This window comes from Dromiciops gliroides, chromosome 1 (assembly GCF_019393635.1).
Source record: "Dromiciops gliroides isolate mDroGli1 chromosome 1, mDroGli1.pri, whole genome shotgun sequence".
In the NCBI taxonomy this organism is placed as follows: Eukaryota; Metazoa; Chordata; class Mammalia; order Microbiotheria; family Microbiotheriidae; genus Dromiciops; species Dromiciops gliroides.
In genome coordinates, this window is record NC_057861.1 from 685,186,543 (window position 1) to 685,203,322 (window position 16,780).

The 16,780-nt window shown below is 36.9% G+C and overlaps 1 protein-coding gene across 1 annotated transcript in view; it reads left to right on the top strand.

Moving 5' to 3' along the window:
* ABCA13 (ATP binding cassette subfamily A member 13) overlaps positions 1-16,780 on the top strand; it is a 506,393-nt gene that overhangs the window by 85,437 nt on the left and 404,176 nt on the right. Inside the window, exons 9-12 of the mRNA XM_044001141.1 lie at positions 4,917-5,081; positions 7,242-7,441; positions 13,275-13,402; positions 15,343-15,443. Coding sequence (XP_043857076.1) covers positions 4,917-5,081; positions 7,242-7,441; positions 13,275-13,402; positions 15,343-15,443 — 594 coding nt within the window. The remainder of the gene's footprint in view (positions 1-4,916; positions 5,082-7,241; positions 7,442-13,274; positions 13,403-15,342; positions 15,444-16,780) is intronic.

Below are 16,780 nucleotides of genomic sequence, written 5' to 3' on the forward strand. Positions count from 1 at the left end.
ACAACAGTTTTTGATTTTTTTTTCTTTTCTAGGTTATGCACAGTGTCCTTTGTAGCAAGTTTTATATGCAAAGGCAGTAGTCCAGTACTGAAGCATGATAGAATGATTATCAGCCCATTCAGGTCCAATGTAAAAAGCAGACCAGATGAAAGTCTGCTTGTGTGACTGTGAACAAATCATTTAATCTTTCTGAGTCTTGGTTTCCTGATCTGTAAAATGGGACAAATGATATTACCTGCCTCACCATGTTGAAACGAGGATCAAATGACATATAAAAAGCATTTTGTAAACCTTAAGGCTATAAACACTAGCTATTGTTATTATAGTCAGACTTTTGCTTATAGCTGAAATATTTTTTTTTTGTCTAGTATCTTTATGGCATTAGCCAACTTTTCTTGGAGTATCATTAACATCAGAGCCTGGGATCTGTTGTTGAAAGTATATAATCTCTGGATTATAAAAGTAAATATCAGACTTGATCAGGGAAACAGGCTGGCTGTATAAGGAAGAGTTAGCCTGTAAGAAGAGATCTGGTAGATACAGTTCAATATTGAAGACCTAGTTTATTTTAGCATTATAGGAACTTTGGTGATCAACTAGCACAATCCCCCTCATTTTACAGAGATGTGGAGATTGAGGCCTAGAGATAGTAAGGAACTTGCCAAAGCTACACAGCTAGTAAATATCAGAGTCAGGATTTGAACCCAGGACCTATGACCCTAAATTGAGTACTCTTTTATAGACATATAGATTTAATAGATCCATAATTGGAAGGAACATTTAAATCATCAGTTTTAACTGACTACTTTTACAAATGAGAAAATTGAGGCCTAGAGAGGTTAGGTGATTTTTCCAGGGTCAGAATGATTCATGCTGCAAATTGTGTGTATGCCTCATTTGATTCCTGTATTCTAGGACTCTCTGTGTTCCTGCTTTGGGCCAGTTGCCTTAATTTAATTACTGTTTGCTGCTTCTTAGAAGCACCTGGAAGAAGGAAGGACTTCCTTCATAGGTTGTAGAATTTTCAGAAGGGAAGTCACTGATGATTCCATTCAGTTTAACTATGTTCAAGGAATTGTACTTAAAGACTGTGGCCACAAAGACATAAAGCAAAAGACAAGCCTTGCCCTCAAGGTGTTTACATTTTATAAGGGATACAGCATGTACTTAATTAAGCAAAGTTAAGATAATTTGAAGAGGGAGAGAACACTAATCACTCAGACCATCAGTGAATACAGATGAAGGAAGCTAAGAGTTCAGGTGAGAGAGAGAGTGCCTTCAAATATGGAGGGCACTGCATGGAGAAGGGAAACAGAATGATGAGTTTCAGGGATGTATAGGGCATAAATGCTAGTACTGTGAAATAATTCAGTCATTTTAGGGTGGGGTATCCTTAAGCCCATGATACAATAATATAAAATAACCCTTAAATTTATTTAATTGTAAAACTTTGCTAAAATAAAGATCTAATTAATTTTGTTCACCGACTTACTGATGAAAATTTCAGACTGCTATACTGTACTTAAGAGATGTCTAGTCTTTTTACCTATCAACTTCATGAACTTTTCCCCTGTAAAAAAACCAAAACAAACCAAAACAAACCAAAAAACCAAAAAAACCCCTATATATCACTTTAACTCAGAGTTGAAAAAAACTGAAAGGAGCAAGCAAGCTTTCACAAATGATTTTCTGCAGTCGACTACATCTTCACAGTCTCATAGTTGCCTAAAAAAGGTACAGAGAATATAAGATTATTTTGTTTATTTTAAAAAATGATTCTGTAGGATAACTAAAGAATCTCATCTTAAACCAATATCTTCCCTATAGATGTTAAGATCATATAAGAGTACCTGATAGATACAAACATAAACTCACTTTATTTAATCAAGACATAAAAAGCTCATTGACAATATTTTTATTGGTTCTAGAGTTAGAGGACCTGTGTTCAAATCTCGTTTCTGATACTAAATACTTAGGTGACTTTGGGCAAGTTACTTACCTTCCATGACCCTTATTTTCCTCACCTGTAAAATGGAGGGTTGGACTAGATGGGTTCTGATATCCTGACCCACTCTAGATCTATGCTTTTATGATCTGAATATGGATATGTTGTGCAATTTAATTTAACTTCTTTAGCTTCCTCTCATAAAGTAACAACAATAATAATGATAACTTTTGTTGTTTAGTCGTTTCATTCATGTTCAACTCTTTGTGATCCCATTTAGGGTTTTCTTGATAGAGATACTGAAGTGCTTTGCCATTTCCTTATCCAGCTTATTTTACAGATAAGGAATTTGAGACATATAGGGTTAAGTGACTTGCCCAGGGATATCTGGGCCAGATTTAATAATCTAATATCTGAGGCCAGATTTAAAATCAGGAAGATCAGTGTTCCTGACTCCAGAACTGGTGCTTTATCCCGTATGCCACCTAGCTGCACAATGATAGTAATAGATAAGATTTATATAGCTCTTAGCATGTTTGGGACACTGTGCTAAGCTCTTTATAATTATTATTTTATTTGATCCTCATAACAACCCTGGGAGGTAGGTGCTATTGTTATACCCATTTTACTGATAAGGAAATAGACAGAGGTCAAATGACTTGCCCAGGATCACACAGCTAGTAAGTATCAGAGGCAGGATTTCAACTGAGGTCTCCTGACATCCATTAAAAATATCTAATAATTAGTTGGTGAGACACATTTGCTGGAAATGTGGCACTCTATCCACTGTACTACTTAGCTATATCAAATGAAGGGATTGAGCAATTTTGGTCTCTCAGATCCCTTTCAGCTCTGAATTCTTTGATTCATGTAAATTTTTTTTTTTTTGCAGGGCAATTGGGGTTAGTTAAGTGACTTGCCCAGGGTCACACAGCTAGTTAAGTGTCAAGTGTCTGAGGCTGGATTTGAACTCAGGTCCTCCTGAATCCAAGGCCAGTGCTTTATCTACTGTGCCATCTAGCTGTCCCTGATTCATATAAATTTTAACATGTTTGATACCCTACATCTAAATGTCCAAATGGCTCCTGCTTTGTGACAGGAGGGAAGGCATGGTGTTTTCACTAAGTTTATGATCAAATTATATACCTGGAGTGGAGGGCAAGGAGGAAGCATTCTTTTTTTCAGAGACTACTGAAAAGTCAGTACATTCAATGAGCAACTACTTTCTGACAGTTCCGACCTAATGCTAGAAATGAAACTCTCAGCAAAGACTAATGTTGGGTATATAGATTTGGCTCTCATTTGCATAAATGTGATAAGAAGTAAGAAGAGAAATGGGCGCATTCACAATGAGAAGTTGTGATATGAGATCATGATCAAGCAAGGGGGAATAGGAAGGAGCAGATGGCTAGGAGGAAAATAAAGAGAGAGAGCAGTAACATGGAAATCCAGATAAATGATATCATTTGAGAGGAGAGGGTGAGAAATAGCATCAAATGCTTCACAAAGGTAAAGAAGAATGAGGATTAAGAAGAGACCATCTGCTAGAAGTGATAGATGGTAATTAAGAGATCACTGGTTACCTTGGAAAAAGAAATTTGAGTTAGGTTATTATGAAGGAGAGAGATGAAGGGAGAAGAAGCGGAGGCATATTTTTCTAGGAGTTTGAGAAAGGAAGAATAGGTATGGGATAATAGTGGAGATGGTAGGGCAGGAAAGGTTTTTTTTTTTTTTAAAGGATGGAGGAGGGGGCAGCAAGGTGGCACAGTGGATAGAGCACCAGCCCTGGAGTCAACAGGACCTGAGTTCAAATCTGGCCTCAGACACTTGACACTTACTAGCTTTGTGGCCCTAGGCAAGTCACTTAACCCTAATTGCCCCACGAAAAAATAATAAAGGATGAAGGAGAATTGGGAATTTCTGAAGGCAGCTAGAAAGGACTAGTAGATAAAGTTTGAAGATTAGAGGGGGTGATTTGGGGAGCAATCTGCTGGAGAAGGCCAGGGGAGATGTGGTACATGGAAAGGGGTTGACATTGGCAAGAAGAGCCATCTCTTCATCTGACACAAATTTAAAATTTTGTATCATCATCATCACTTTCATTCTATATCCTTCCTACAAAATTTGAGTTCCTTAAGGGAAGAGATGATGATCTTTTTCATCTTTTTGTTTTCTGTTTTTTTAAAAGTTTTTTTAATTTATGGAATAAAACAAGAATTTCTATAATGTAGTACAATAAAAAGATGATTGTACATGAAACTACAAATCTACTATTAACAAATGGCTTAGGTCAATGCATTGTAAAGTCAGCTCTTAATACATGTTTGTTGAATTGAATTAAAGATGAAAGTAGAACTCTCTCCCTAATCCATGTAATAGGAGAACTTTGTCAATTATAACAAAAACATAATCTTGTTATATGCAAGCTTATAGAAGCCAAATTTTTTGGTTCTTTTTGGAAGGAAAAACATATGTTTGGAGGAGGTTTATTGACCCTCCTGTGTTCAAATATACATTTCAACTTTTCAGACTGGGTTACTATTTGATATTAGCAAAATAGAGAAAAATATTATGTGCATGAGCTAAGATGTACATGAGCTTTATTTTCCAAGGACAAAAATAGCCACAGAAATCAGTTTCTTTTCCTTTAGGCAAGGCATTGATGAGTACCTTGAATAGCACCATCTTCATGTGCTTGCCCTTAGAAAATAAGTCTGTATTATTACTTTTGGGGTAATGAAAAAAAATCAAAGAACTTTTTTCCTTTGTTTTCTAGAAACAGTGATTTAAATAATTCGTTACCATATAAACAATTAGGAGGAATCAGCAAGATACCTGACCTCTGATGTTTACATTCACTCACCAGTTGTTTCCAGAGTTCTTGATTTTACATGTATGAAATATTATTTATAAAACTGCCATTTAGAAGAAAAAAAGCTCCTTTTCTAAACATTTATTGTGTTATTGCCAGATTCTCACAGACAGTTCATTGGAGCAGTTTGTATGTTCAGCCTTGTCCAACACATCAGAAGTTGAAGTTGGCAACAACTATAATCATGGAAACTGTAACACCCAATGGTCAGAAGCCAAAGACTATCTTGTCCATTCAGTCAGCTGGCTCCAAATCTACAAAGAGGTATTATTCTATAGAGCAGGGTCAATCTTTCTGGGTATTTTTTAAACAAATCTGATTGACTCACAGTCTGTCAATTTTCTCAATTATTATTTCTCAGTGATTGTCAATTTCAGAGATGCCTGATGCAGTGGAGGGAGTATGAGCTTAGAGTCAGGAAGAACTGAATTCAAACTCATTCTCAGACACTTACTAGCTATGTGACTCTAGAATCATCAAAACCTTTATTAATCTCAGTTTCCTCAACAGTAAACTGGGGATATTAAACAAACTACCTTGCCTCTGCAAGTGATCCTCTTGCTGTGAGGATCAAATGAGATATTTGTAAAAAAAGCACTTCACAAAGTTCCTGGCACATAGTAGGCACTATATAAATGTTTAGTCTTTTTCCTTCCTTTTGTTGGGGGATGTGGAAGGCTAAAAATATTTACTTGAGAAAGCACTGAAAATTTTTAGATTTTGATAAAGCTTAAGGTATTTTTGTCAGATCAATGCATTTGTTTTCGGTGAAATACTGATATTATTTAACCAATTGTTAATTAACAATCCTATGAATTTGGTAGACAAATACAGGATGAAGAATTTCAATTCAGACCCTAGATAGATTTAATTTGCAAAGAGTGAACATTTGGGGTTTTGTATCTTTTAACTATCAGTATCTGTTGAATAGAGCAAGCCACAGGAACTCAATATTGCAATATCCAGTTAATCCAAACTCATGTTTAATTCTAAAAAAAGAGAAGCAATTTTGTTGGTATAGGTGTTCCATCTATGAATGAAAGTTAAAATCTCTGTAAAACTTAGTAGATGGCACTACAAATTATTGGGACCCCAAATATCCAGGTTTTGGTAGCAAACTTTCTTATAATTAACCTTTCTGAACTTATTTTGGCTAGTCTTTGAACAATGGACACAATCCAGCACTCAGAGCCATAGTGGCTTTGTGGGTCATACCTGAGTTCCACAGACATAACCTTTCAGAACACAGCATCCTTATCATGGCATGGGGAGGCATAGGGGCAGGTCTTGCACTGAGGAGATCTATATTTAAATGAAGACTATTTAAAATAATTAAAGACATAGTATAGTGCATGGAAAGCTGTTCTTAGAGACTAGAAGACTTGGCTTCAGATTCTGTCTATATACTGTGACTGGGGACAAAATCACTTAAGCTTTAAGTGCTTCAGGCACCCCTAAGACTAAGTAGCAGAGCAGGTGTCAATCTGTGTTGGCAGATAAAGGTTATTCACTGAAAATTCCTAGTACCCAAGAAATCACCGGTGTGGTCCAAAAAATGCCCATCATGCATTTCCCCTCCAGATGCCCAAGATGAAATATTTGGTAGGTGCTTGAAAGTTTTCGATGCTATTCACATGTTTTAATCTATGTATATAGAGAAATAGACCTATATGATAAAAGAAAAGCCTAGCTTTGTACTTTATCTAAAACGTACTACACATGAGATTTTATAAAACTGTTTGCATGTTGTCTTTATTAGAACATAAGCTCTTTTAAAGAAGGGACTGTTTTTACTTTTCTTTGTATCCCCAGTCTTTAGCATTGTGCCTATCACAGAGCAAGCACTTAATAAATGATTGTTGATTGAGAAAAAGAGGTAATAACAAGAACTGATATTCACGTGGTACTTTAAAGTTTTCTTTACAAACATTATCTCATTTGATACTTAAAATAGTCCTAAGAGGTTAAGTACTACAGATATTATCCTCATTTTTTTTTTTTTTTTAGTGAGGCAATTGGGGGTAAGTGACTTGCCCAGGGTCACACAGCTAGTAAGTGTTAAATGTCTGAGGCCGGATTTGAACTCAGGTACTCCTGACTCCAGGGCCGGTGCTCTATCCACTGCGCTACCTAGCTGCCCCTATCCTCATTTTTAGATGATAAAACTGAGGCTAGGATAAAATAAAGTGACTTACCCAGAGTCACCCAACCAATAAATGTCAGAAACTGGATTTGAAACCCAGATAATTTTGAAACCAAGTCTGCTGTACCATTCACTATACCTTATTGATTTTCAAAGATAATTTTTCTGTAAGCTTAAAGCCTCTTGTCATTATTATTGAGTTCTCTAAAAGGCCAAACAAGCTTGGATGATATAGACAATCTCATTTTAACCAACTATGGTCTGTTTTTTAAAATTTTCAGGTGATTCAGCAATGGATAAATGGTAGTGTGGTTCAGAAGATTCTTACTGGAATGGAAAAAAGTCTAGTGGCTTTTATAGATCAATACCACGAAGACAGCGAGTCACAGAAAGTTGCATCAGTCCTGCACACCATGATTCACCTTCTGGATGACAGTTTGGGACCAGACTCCCTCCCAACCTACCTACAGTCTCCAAAGATGTAAAGCAAATTTGCCATGTTTCACAACTGAGTATAGATTAGATGACATTTGATTTCACAGCATGATAATCCCATTAGAAATGGGTACTGGGCAATATGGCAACACATTTAGCTCTGTTTACACTGTCCTTCACTTCCACCCCAGATCCTAGGCTTATATTGAGAGCCATTGTTATTATTTGGACACTGAGTATTGCTTATTTTGATTATCAAAACAATTCAGCAGAGATTATGCCTGTGTAGTAGTTGTGGCAATATTGCTGTATGGTTACCTCAAGGTATCGCTATGAGGATGTTTGACTATTCAGTTCACTTGCCATCATTTTTTTTTTTGTTCTTATTTCAGTATGTCTAGGAGCTGTGGTTTCATCAGTGTGGGTACTCCTTTCTTTAACTGCAACCTTTGGATGTAGATCACCTTTGAGAGTTGCTATGGCACAAAAACGTTACTTTGAAGTGACTCTGTTGATAATTCTCATGGATGTTATCTAGTTTAACCCACTCCTGGCCCAAAGTCCCTTTTACAATATACTCAATAAGTAGTTACCTACACTTCACTTCAAGTACTCAAATGAGGTCACCAGCAGATGCAGCCTATTTCATTTTTGGATAGCTTTTAGTAAGTGGGAGGCCCTTCACTGCACTAAATTTGTATCCATTGCTCTTAGTTCTGCCCTTTGGAGTCAGAGAGAATGAATCCAGTTCTTCCTCTAGTAAAGACCTTTAAATACTTCAATACAGTTATTATATCCACCACTGTCTTCTCTTTTCCAGGCTAGACATCAAATTCCTTCAATGGTTCTTCCTATAGTTTGGTGATGTGGGTGTATTTATAGGAAGCAGAGAAATAGCCAGTGGATAGAGGGAAGGGAACAGGGATGATAGACGGAACAATCCACTGGTGAAGATGGAATGGAATGGAATCAGCAAGGAGCAGGGCCATCTTTTGTGAGACAAGAGTGAAGGAGTAGACAGTGGACGATATTTGAGTTATGTGAAATGAGGAAGAAGTGAGAAAAGGGAAATTTTTTGGCAAATGACCTTAAATTTTTCCAGTGAATGCATGGTCCTCAACTGAGAGGACAGTGGAGGGAGATAGCATGACAGGCTTCAGGAAGGATGAAAAAAATTGGTATAGCTGTTATGGTGAGTAGGATAGTGCATCAATTAGGCAAAATTTGAAAATCTGAAAGTATTGTCTTGCTTCAGAGAGAACTTATTTGGGATTATGTGATATAAATTTATAGTGAATTCAGTCAGCACAATTTTGTGATTTCCTCTAGCTCCTTTCAGTAACAGAAACAAACAGATGATAAGGTGGGAATAATCTAAAGTTGGGGCTTGGCTAGGCATTGTTGCTAAAAGGATGAGGGAGTAAGGGATTGAGTGTAGAAAACAGTGTAAGGTAGAATGATTTACCAAGGGGTCAAGATAAGGAGGGAAGGATAGCATATTCTTTCAAAGGTAATTGCCTGGGAGCAAATTGAGTAGAGGACAAATTACTGGTCATTGGGAGGATGAAGAATAGAGTTGAGGTCCTAATGCAGAGGGAAAGATGGAACAATAAGGAAATTATGGTTAAATAAAGGCATTTCAAAGCTCATGGATACGGAAGCAGAACCCTTGTAGGTAATATCATGAACAAAGGTATGACTATCTCTAACTGAAGAAGAGTGGAAGGGTAGGACATGATAACTGAGTAGATCGAAGAACTGGGAAATTAGGGTTTTTGAGGGAGTATCAAAGTGTATGTGGAAATCCCTTAGTATGAGATCAAGGTTTTGAGTAGAGAGAAAGACTGAGTCAGGCACTAAAATCATTGAGGGAGGAAGGAGAGTATCCTGAGGGTCATTAGAGAATAGTTATCAGAAGAGGTGATGTTGCTGAATGTGGTGGTAGGAGTCTGGAAAGGAGTCACAAAGGGGATCAGTGAATATTCCAATCCTTCCTTCCCCACCATGGGCCCCCTGGTAAGGGTATGAATTTCATTGTTACTGAAAAGCTTGGCCAGATATGCTGTGTCATTAGGTATCAACCAAGTCTCAGTAAGAGGAATGGTAAAGGAAAAGGTGTAGTATGAGAGTAAGGTTGTTAACTATGGGGTAGGCATTTTAGAGAGCATTGTAAAAAGCTTAGGCATATCTATAGCAGATCATTTTGGGGCTAGGGTTGTGGGGAATGGAAGTAAAGGAATAAACTGTGAGGTATGTGAAATAATTTGTACAGTGACAATAGGTTTCATGATCGTTGGGATCAGGAGTGTATGATGGGGAGAGATTATGTTGGCTTCTGAGAAGTGAGTCTGGGCAGGGAATCATTGGAGATACATCTTTTAAGGGAGTCAGGTTTTGTTTGTTCAGATTTGTCAATTGTTCAAAATTGTTCTTCCCTGGACCTCACTTATAGCAGGTGATGGTGTCAAGTCTTGTGAGGCTCACGAAGCCATTTTTGCAGGAGGCAGGAATAGGTGAAGGTATGGTCTAGTGTCAGGATAGCAGTCAGGAACTGACAGGTCAAAATAGTTTGGATCTGAAAAAGTTCTCTAGAACACTGGAGAAGGCCCCAAGATGAAAAAAGAGGTCACAGGCTGGAAGACCTGGATCTAGGATTGATGCAAGGCTTCCCAGGGTGTCTGTGGAGCAAAAAGCCCACAGGCCAGGGGTACCTTTACACACTTTCCAAACTGTGAACCTCTTTGCTAAAATATGGTTCCAAGAATTCAACAAAGTACTTAAAATTTTGTCTCTGACTAGGGAAGGAAATAACAGGACTATCACCTTCCAAGTTCTGGAAATTAACCTCCCTTTAATGCAGTCTCAGATTACATTAGTTCTTTTGGTTACAGTATCTACCTCAGATAATTTCAGAACAACTTCTGTCTAGTCACTTCCCCCTTATGTACTTGTGAAATCAATAAGCCCAAATAAAGATTTTTACACTTATCTTTACTAATTTCATTTTATTAAATACTACTTGTTGCCATAACATGTGCATATAGCATGTGCCAACACACCCAGGTACACCTTGCCCATGCTGTGTGCATGCTGGGTATTTCGTTTTAGCCTATTCATGATATTTTGGTTTCTGAATCTTTGTCCAACATGAGTTATCTGTGTCATCTGAAAATTTACAAGCATGCTATTCATGCCTTCATCAAAGTCATTGATAAAACCATGACCCCCACCCCCAAATCCAGGAATGTAGTCTCAGAGACCTTTCAAATTGACAGTGAACCCTTGATTACTCTTTTGGGTCACAACACTCAACCAATTGTGAATTTACATAATAATGATGTAGAATTCATATGTCTTCATCTTATTCACAAGAAAAGCATGAAAGACTTTATTCAATGCTTTTAATGTGGTGCTCTGGGTTGGTTGGTATCCTTCATTCTCAAAGAGGAATAAATGACATTACTACGTTAGAGTCAAGTTACAGTGTGTCTGACTATGGCTTAATCATTTATTCATTTTTAATCTTATCTTGTTACATGATATAAGATATTGGTTTGTGCCTAGTTTGTGCCAAACTGCTTTCAAGTTTTTCCAATAAATGTTGAGTTCTAACCCCCAAAACTTGGATCTTTGGTTTTATCAAACACTAGATCACTGTAATCATTTACTATTGTGTATTGTGTACCTAATCTAGTGTGCTGGTCCAGTTATCTATTTTTTAGCCAGTACCAGATTGTTTTGATGATTACTGCTTTGTAATATAGTTTGAAATCTAGAAGTGCTAGGCTGCCTTCTTTCACTTTTTAAATTGATCCTCTTAATGTTCTTGATCTTTTGTTCTTTTAAATGAATTTTATTATTATTTCTTCCTAGCTCTATAAAATCATTCTCTGGTAGTTTGTTATGGTACTAAATAAATAAACTTAGATAGAATTGTCATTTTTATTAAATTAGCTCAGATCTAGGAACAATTAATATTTCTCCAATTGTTTAGATTTGTCTTTGTGTGAAAAGTATTTGGTAACTGTGTTTATATAATTCCTGGGTTTGTCTTGGCATGTAGACTCTCAAATATTTTCTATTGCCTGGAGTTATCTTAAATAGATTTTCTCTTTCTATCTTTACCTGCTGGCTTTTATTGGTAGTAGGTATCCTATTTTAGAAAGATCTCGGATAAGGGACAGCATTCCATAGGAAAGTGACCAGGGCAGTGAAGAGACCTGAAGCCAGGACAAAAAAAAGGATTTCTTGGAGTACCTAAGAATTTCCAAGAAGGAGAAGACTTAGAGGTGATATGATATTTCAGATATTTGAAGGATTGTCATATGGAACAGAAATTAAGTTTACTTTGCTTGACACTAAAAAGCAGAACTAGGAGCAATGGGTAGGGAACATGTGGGAATTTCATCTTGATACTTTTTCCTAATAATTGGCAGCATCCCAAAATAGAATGATTGCTTTGGGAAGTTTCAAAATCTCTTTAGGTGGACGTTTTCAGAGAGGAGCTGGATGAGCAATTGTTAGGGATGTGTAAAGAGAATTCTTGCTACAGGAATTTGTAGCAGGGTTTGACCACATGATCTTTGTGTAACCTTTCATCTGAGAGATTTAATATTTTACTGAAGAGAGGAAATGGTAGGCTCCTGGGAACTTGTTGATTTTATACTTAGTTTTTTTTTTTTTTTTTGGTGAGGCAATTGGGATTAAGTGACTTGCCCAGGGTCACACAGCTAGTAAGTGTCAAGTGTCTGAGGCCAGATTTGAACTCAGGCCCTCCTGATTCCAGGGCCAGTGCTCTATCCACTGCACCACCTAGCTGCCCCTTATACTTTATTTTTAACCTCTCTTAATCTAGTGGCAGTGATAAATAATACCGATCTGCACTAGGTAGCTCAGCTTTCTCCAGAAAATCCAATAAGGCGATTTTCAGTTTATGCCCCTCACTTTTGCTGGAGGTTTCTGGTTGAGCTTTAATAAGGAGTGATTTAATTTCTTTTTTTGTTTTTTGTTTTTTGTTTTGTTTTTTAGCGGGACAATAGGGGTTAAGTGACTTGCCCAGGGTCACACAACTAGTAAGTGTCAAGTGTCTGAGTCTGGATTTGAACTCAGGTACTCCTGACTCCAGGGCTGGTGCTTTATCCACTGCACCACCTAGCCGCCCCCCAGGAGTGATTTAATTTCTTACTCTTAGTTAAAGGAATATGGGATCCACATAGAGCACCCATAATAATACAAACTGATCCCATTAAACAGCCAAAAAGCATTTATAAAGGGCTTACCACATGCCAGACTTTTCTTTGCTCTCAAGGAGCTCACCTTCTAATAGAGGAGAAAAAAATGTAAATAGTATGTGTAAGCTACATGTTTATGGCACAAATTGGTGGAAGTCTCATGGAAGTGAGCAAAGCTTATTACAGATAGTTGGATTTTAGCTGAGCCTTGAAAGAAGGCAGGAAAGTCAGGAGGAGGAGAGGAGGGAGACCATTGTGGGCAGGGGTGACAGCCAAGGAAAAGGCTAAAAGTCAGGAGTATCTTGTTTGAGCAACAGTATAGAAATGTGTGTGTGCTACAAGGTGGATTATACCTCTGATGCTGCAGACCTACTGGTGTCCTCTTATTGCTGCCAGCAGCCTTGGTCTTGTAATCTCTGCTGGATGCTTCTCCATTGTATGCCAGCAAATTCTGCTTCCAGACCAGGGGAATTTGTCATACACACTTTCTTGAACTCAAGATAGAAAATGAATGATGATTTTTTAGCTTTTAATATATGAATAAACTCCAAAATAGTGGATGAATATTTTCCTTGAAGTTGTTTTTCACTTACCTAAGTGACATGTTGAACTGATTTCCATTGTGTTTTATAATGTTTTTGCCTCCAGATTAGTGCATCTGGCAAAATTTCAGACCATTCTTCAAAGTCTGCCTCATTGGCCAACTGTGAAGAGATTGCTTCTGGTAAATGGAGCTCTCAGGAATGTGATCATCCAGAATTTACATTTCATCCGAGGTAAAACTTATCTGTTGCTTGCCACACACTCACTAATAGCTGACATGAAATCAATGAATAAACAAATATGGGATTGATTAATAAGATAGATTGGAATTGACTCATAACATTGCCCATCTGGGAAATAATTCAATTTTCTAATATGTACATATTTATTCAGTTTTGTGATACTTTCTGGATCATCTAGGTTTATAAAACTAGGGACAAATACATAATGTCACAATGTATGCTGTATACTTTTATTGCAAAAGAATATATAAAATGACAATGATGAGACCTGTTCTGTGACTGTCATGTTGGTGGTAGCAGTAGATTTCAATTTAAAAGTCTCTATTATATAGTGATAAGTCTAGGTTCTCTGTAGGAGGGACAGGAATTGTTCTTTTACAGATAGCCTATATGGAATTGTCCAGCCCTTTTATCGAAGAGGAAGTTCTCCTCAAGGGAAGGACCCGTGACTTAGTTTTAGCAAAGAAAATTGGAGCCACTGGTATTTGTATCACATTGCTGTAGTTCCTGAGCAACAGTATCCACAAAATTGTATTTCTTCAATTGAAGTTTGAGTCATAGTTAACACCAAAGAGGAAAAAGTGGGAGAAAACAGTAAAGAACAAAGAATCATAAGATTACAAATGAAGAAGAGACCTTTAGAGACGACCATATCCAACCCATGTCTGAACAGAAATATTCTCTACATCAACCCTGCAAAATGATTTTTTAGTTCTCACTAACAATCTTCCATAACAGATATTTTTCTCCTCCCTCTCCAGAAGTCATCCCATCCATTTTGGATACTAATTTTTAGTTTTCCAATATTTTAAATTTAACTCAAGTTCCCCGAGTTCTAATTCTGTCTTCTAGTCTGATATCCTTTCCACAAAAAATCCTTCAAATATTTGAAGACTTTCATAGTCTTCTCTTGGTTTTCTCTTTTTTAGGCTATATCATTTCATTTTCTTCAACCAGGCTTTTGAATTTCTTTACTCTCTTGTTGCTCTCTTCTGGACATGTTCCAACATGTTCCAACACTGCAGATGTCATTGGACCGGTGCTTAGAATACTGAGGTCATCACCTTCCTTGCTCCGGGCAATACTATTAATACCATCTAATAATGCATTCCCTCTTTTGACTTCATATTTTGATCTTGCTTCCTGTTGACATGGCAGTCCTCTAGAATCCCTGGGTGATTGTAACTGTTCACTTCCTTAGCCATGTCTGTGTGTATTTAGTTATTTTTATTTATCCACATTAAATTTCATCTGGCTAGTACTAGTATGCTGTTTTAATCTGCTGGTTCTAAAATCTGTTATCCAGTGTATTCATGATATTAGAGAAGTAGGATTTAGGATTATTTCAACTCAGGTGCCTGTCAATGGTTTTTGAAAAGGAAAATGAAACTATTCAGCCAAGTTGAGAGTGGTATAGACCTACATTCTCTTATTCTTCTACTTGGCTGCAGTTTATTGCTATTAACTCAAAGTAAGAAAAAAAATTGTCTCTCGAACTTGTACTGATGCGAGTAATTAGGCTGCAGTGGCCACTGCCTTTTATACTTTCTTGTTGCTTACAACATCTTTCCCAGTTTCCAGACAGTCTAAAAGAGATTTATTGTGTTAATAATTACATTAATTAGGGACAGCTAGGTGGTGCAATGGATAGAGCACCAGCCCTGGAGTCAGGAGTACCTGAGTTCAAATCTGGCCTCAGACACTTAACACTTACTAGCTGTGTGACCCTGGGCAAGTCACTTAACCCCAATTGCCTCACTAAAAAAAAAATTACATTAATTGGCTTTTTCTTACTGAATGACAATAGTTATAAAGGGTATGAGTAAACTTACAAAAACATGTTCAGTTTAAGAATTTAGCATATTGATTTATTTGAAAGCCACATGTACTTTATTTAATAAACTCTTGTATACATCTGTAAAATCTTATAGAAGTTCTAAGTAAACTGGAAAGATTGGCTCCATTTTCTGAAACGGATGATTTGAGCTCATTACAACTGGAAATGGACACAATCTTCAGGGATTTAAAACAGGTAAGCCATAGTGAAAGATTTTAAACAAATCATTTACATAAAATCTACAAGGGACTCATGAAATATTCACATCTGTTTTTATTATAGGCTGTGTTTGCTAAAGGCAGAGAATAGTGGTCAGCTTTTTGAAGGCCTTTTGTTTTTTACTTTAAGCCTTTATGTTGAAAATTTACATTTTTATGACTAGCATTGGGATGACCATTATGAAAAGGGTTTCTGAGTTCTCTGATTTTCTCTATTTTCTTATTAATATTTTAGATGCTGACAAAGAATTATACACTCAGAAGTCAAGATGTATCTTTTGTTTCTGGAAAGAACTTTACTCTTCTGGAGAGCTCCAAAGTCATGAAAATGCTAACCCAATTAAGGGGGCGCACTCATTCTTCCAATGAGACAATCATTTTATACAACCTACTGCATTCAGTCAAAGAGGCTGTAAGTATTTTCACCTCCACTGAAATCTTAGAAAACATCCTGGCTCATTTTCTCATTTTTGAGATTAGCTTCATTGTTAATATATTTTATATCCTGAATATGCTCAGAGATTAAAAGCTAGAAGGGACTTTTGGAGTTATCTCCTCCAACCCTTTCATTTTACAGAAGAAACAGCTAAGGTCTGTGCTCTTTCCACGGTATCATTGGGAGGAAAAAAGCACATTCTTAAGGCATAAAGAAAATCTCTGAGTGCATGCACAGAAAGTTAAAAAGTAACTCTACAATACATTCATTCATTTAATTCCCAATAAGCATTCATTAAGAACCTACTATGTATTACATAGAGAGGGAGATACAAATAAATCAAATGGATACAGGCAGACAAGGGAGATTCAAAGGCAGAAATTGAGGAAGTTGGTATCTAGTTTTATGGATCAAGGAAGCCTTCGTGGAAGAGGCTGGATTTGAGTTGTATCCTGAAGGATACGTATGAATGAATGGATTAATAGAAAAAAAGTTAATTGTTTATTTTGTGCCAAGCACTGTGCTCAGATTGGAGATGTGAATACAAAAGTCAAGTCAGCCCAGGCCCTCAAAGAGATGATAGTTTAATGAGGGGAGGAGGAATAACACATATAGAAAAATAGTGCCTATGGATGGGTAATGTCATTTACAAACATAGGAAAATAGATTGACACAATCTTTCTAGTGGCGATAGCAGTGTTAATTTGATTAATGTTTCCAGAACTAGAAGGTGGGAGTGGAAAAGTTTACACACAAGGTGCCAATGTGTCTAGTAAAAATGATCAGGGAGTAAAGGGAAGTGTGGCTGGAACCTGCCTAAAATTAGTGGGCCTCAAGAAGAACTCACCAATCAGGACAATGGGGCTGCAGGGTGGGAG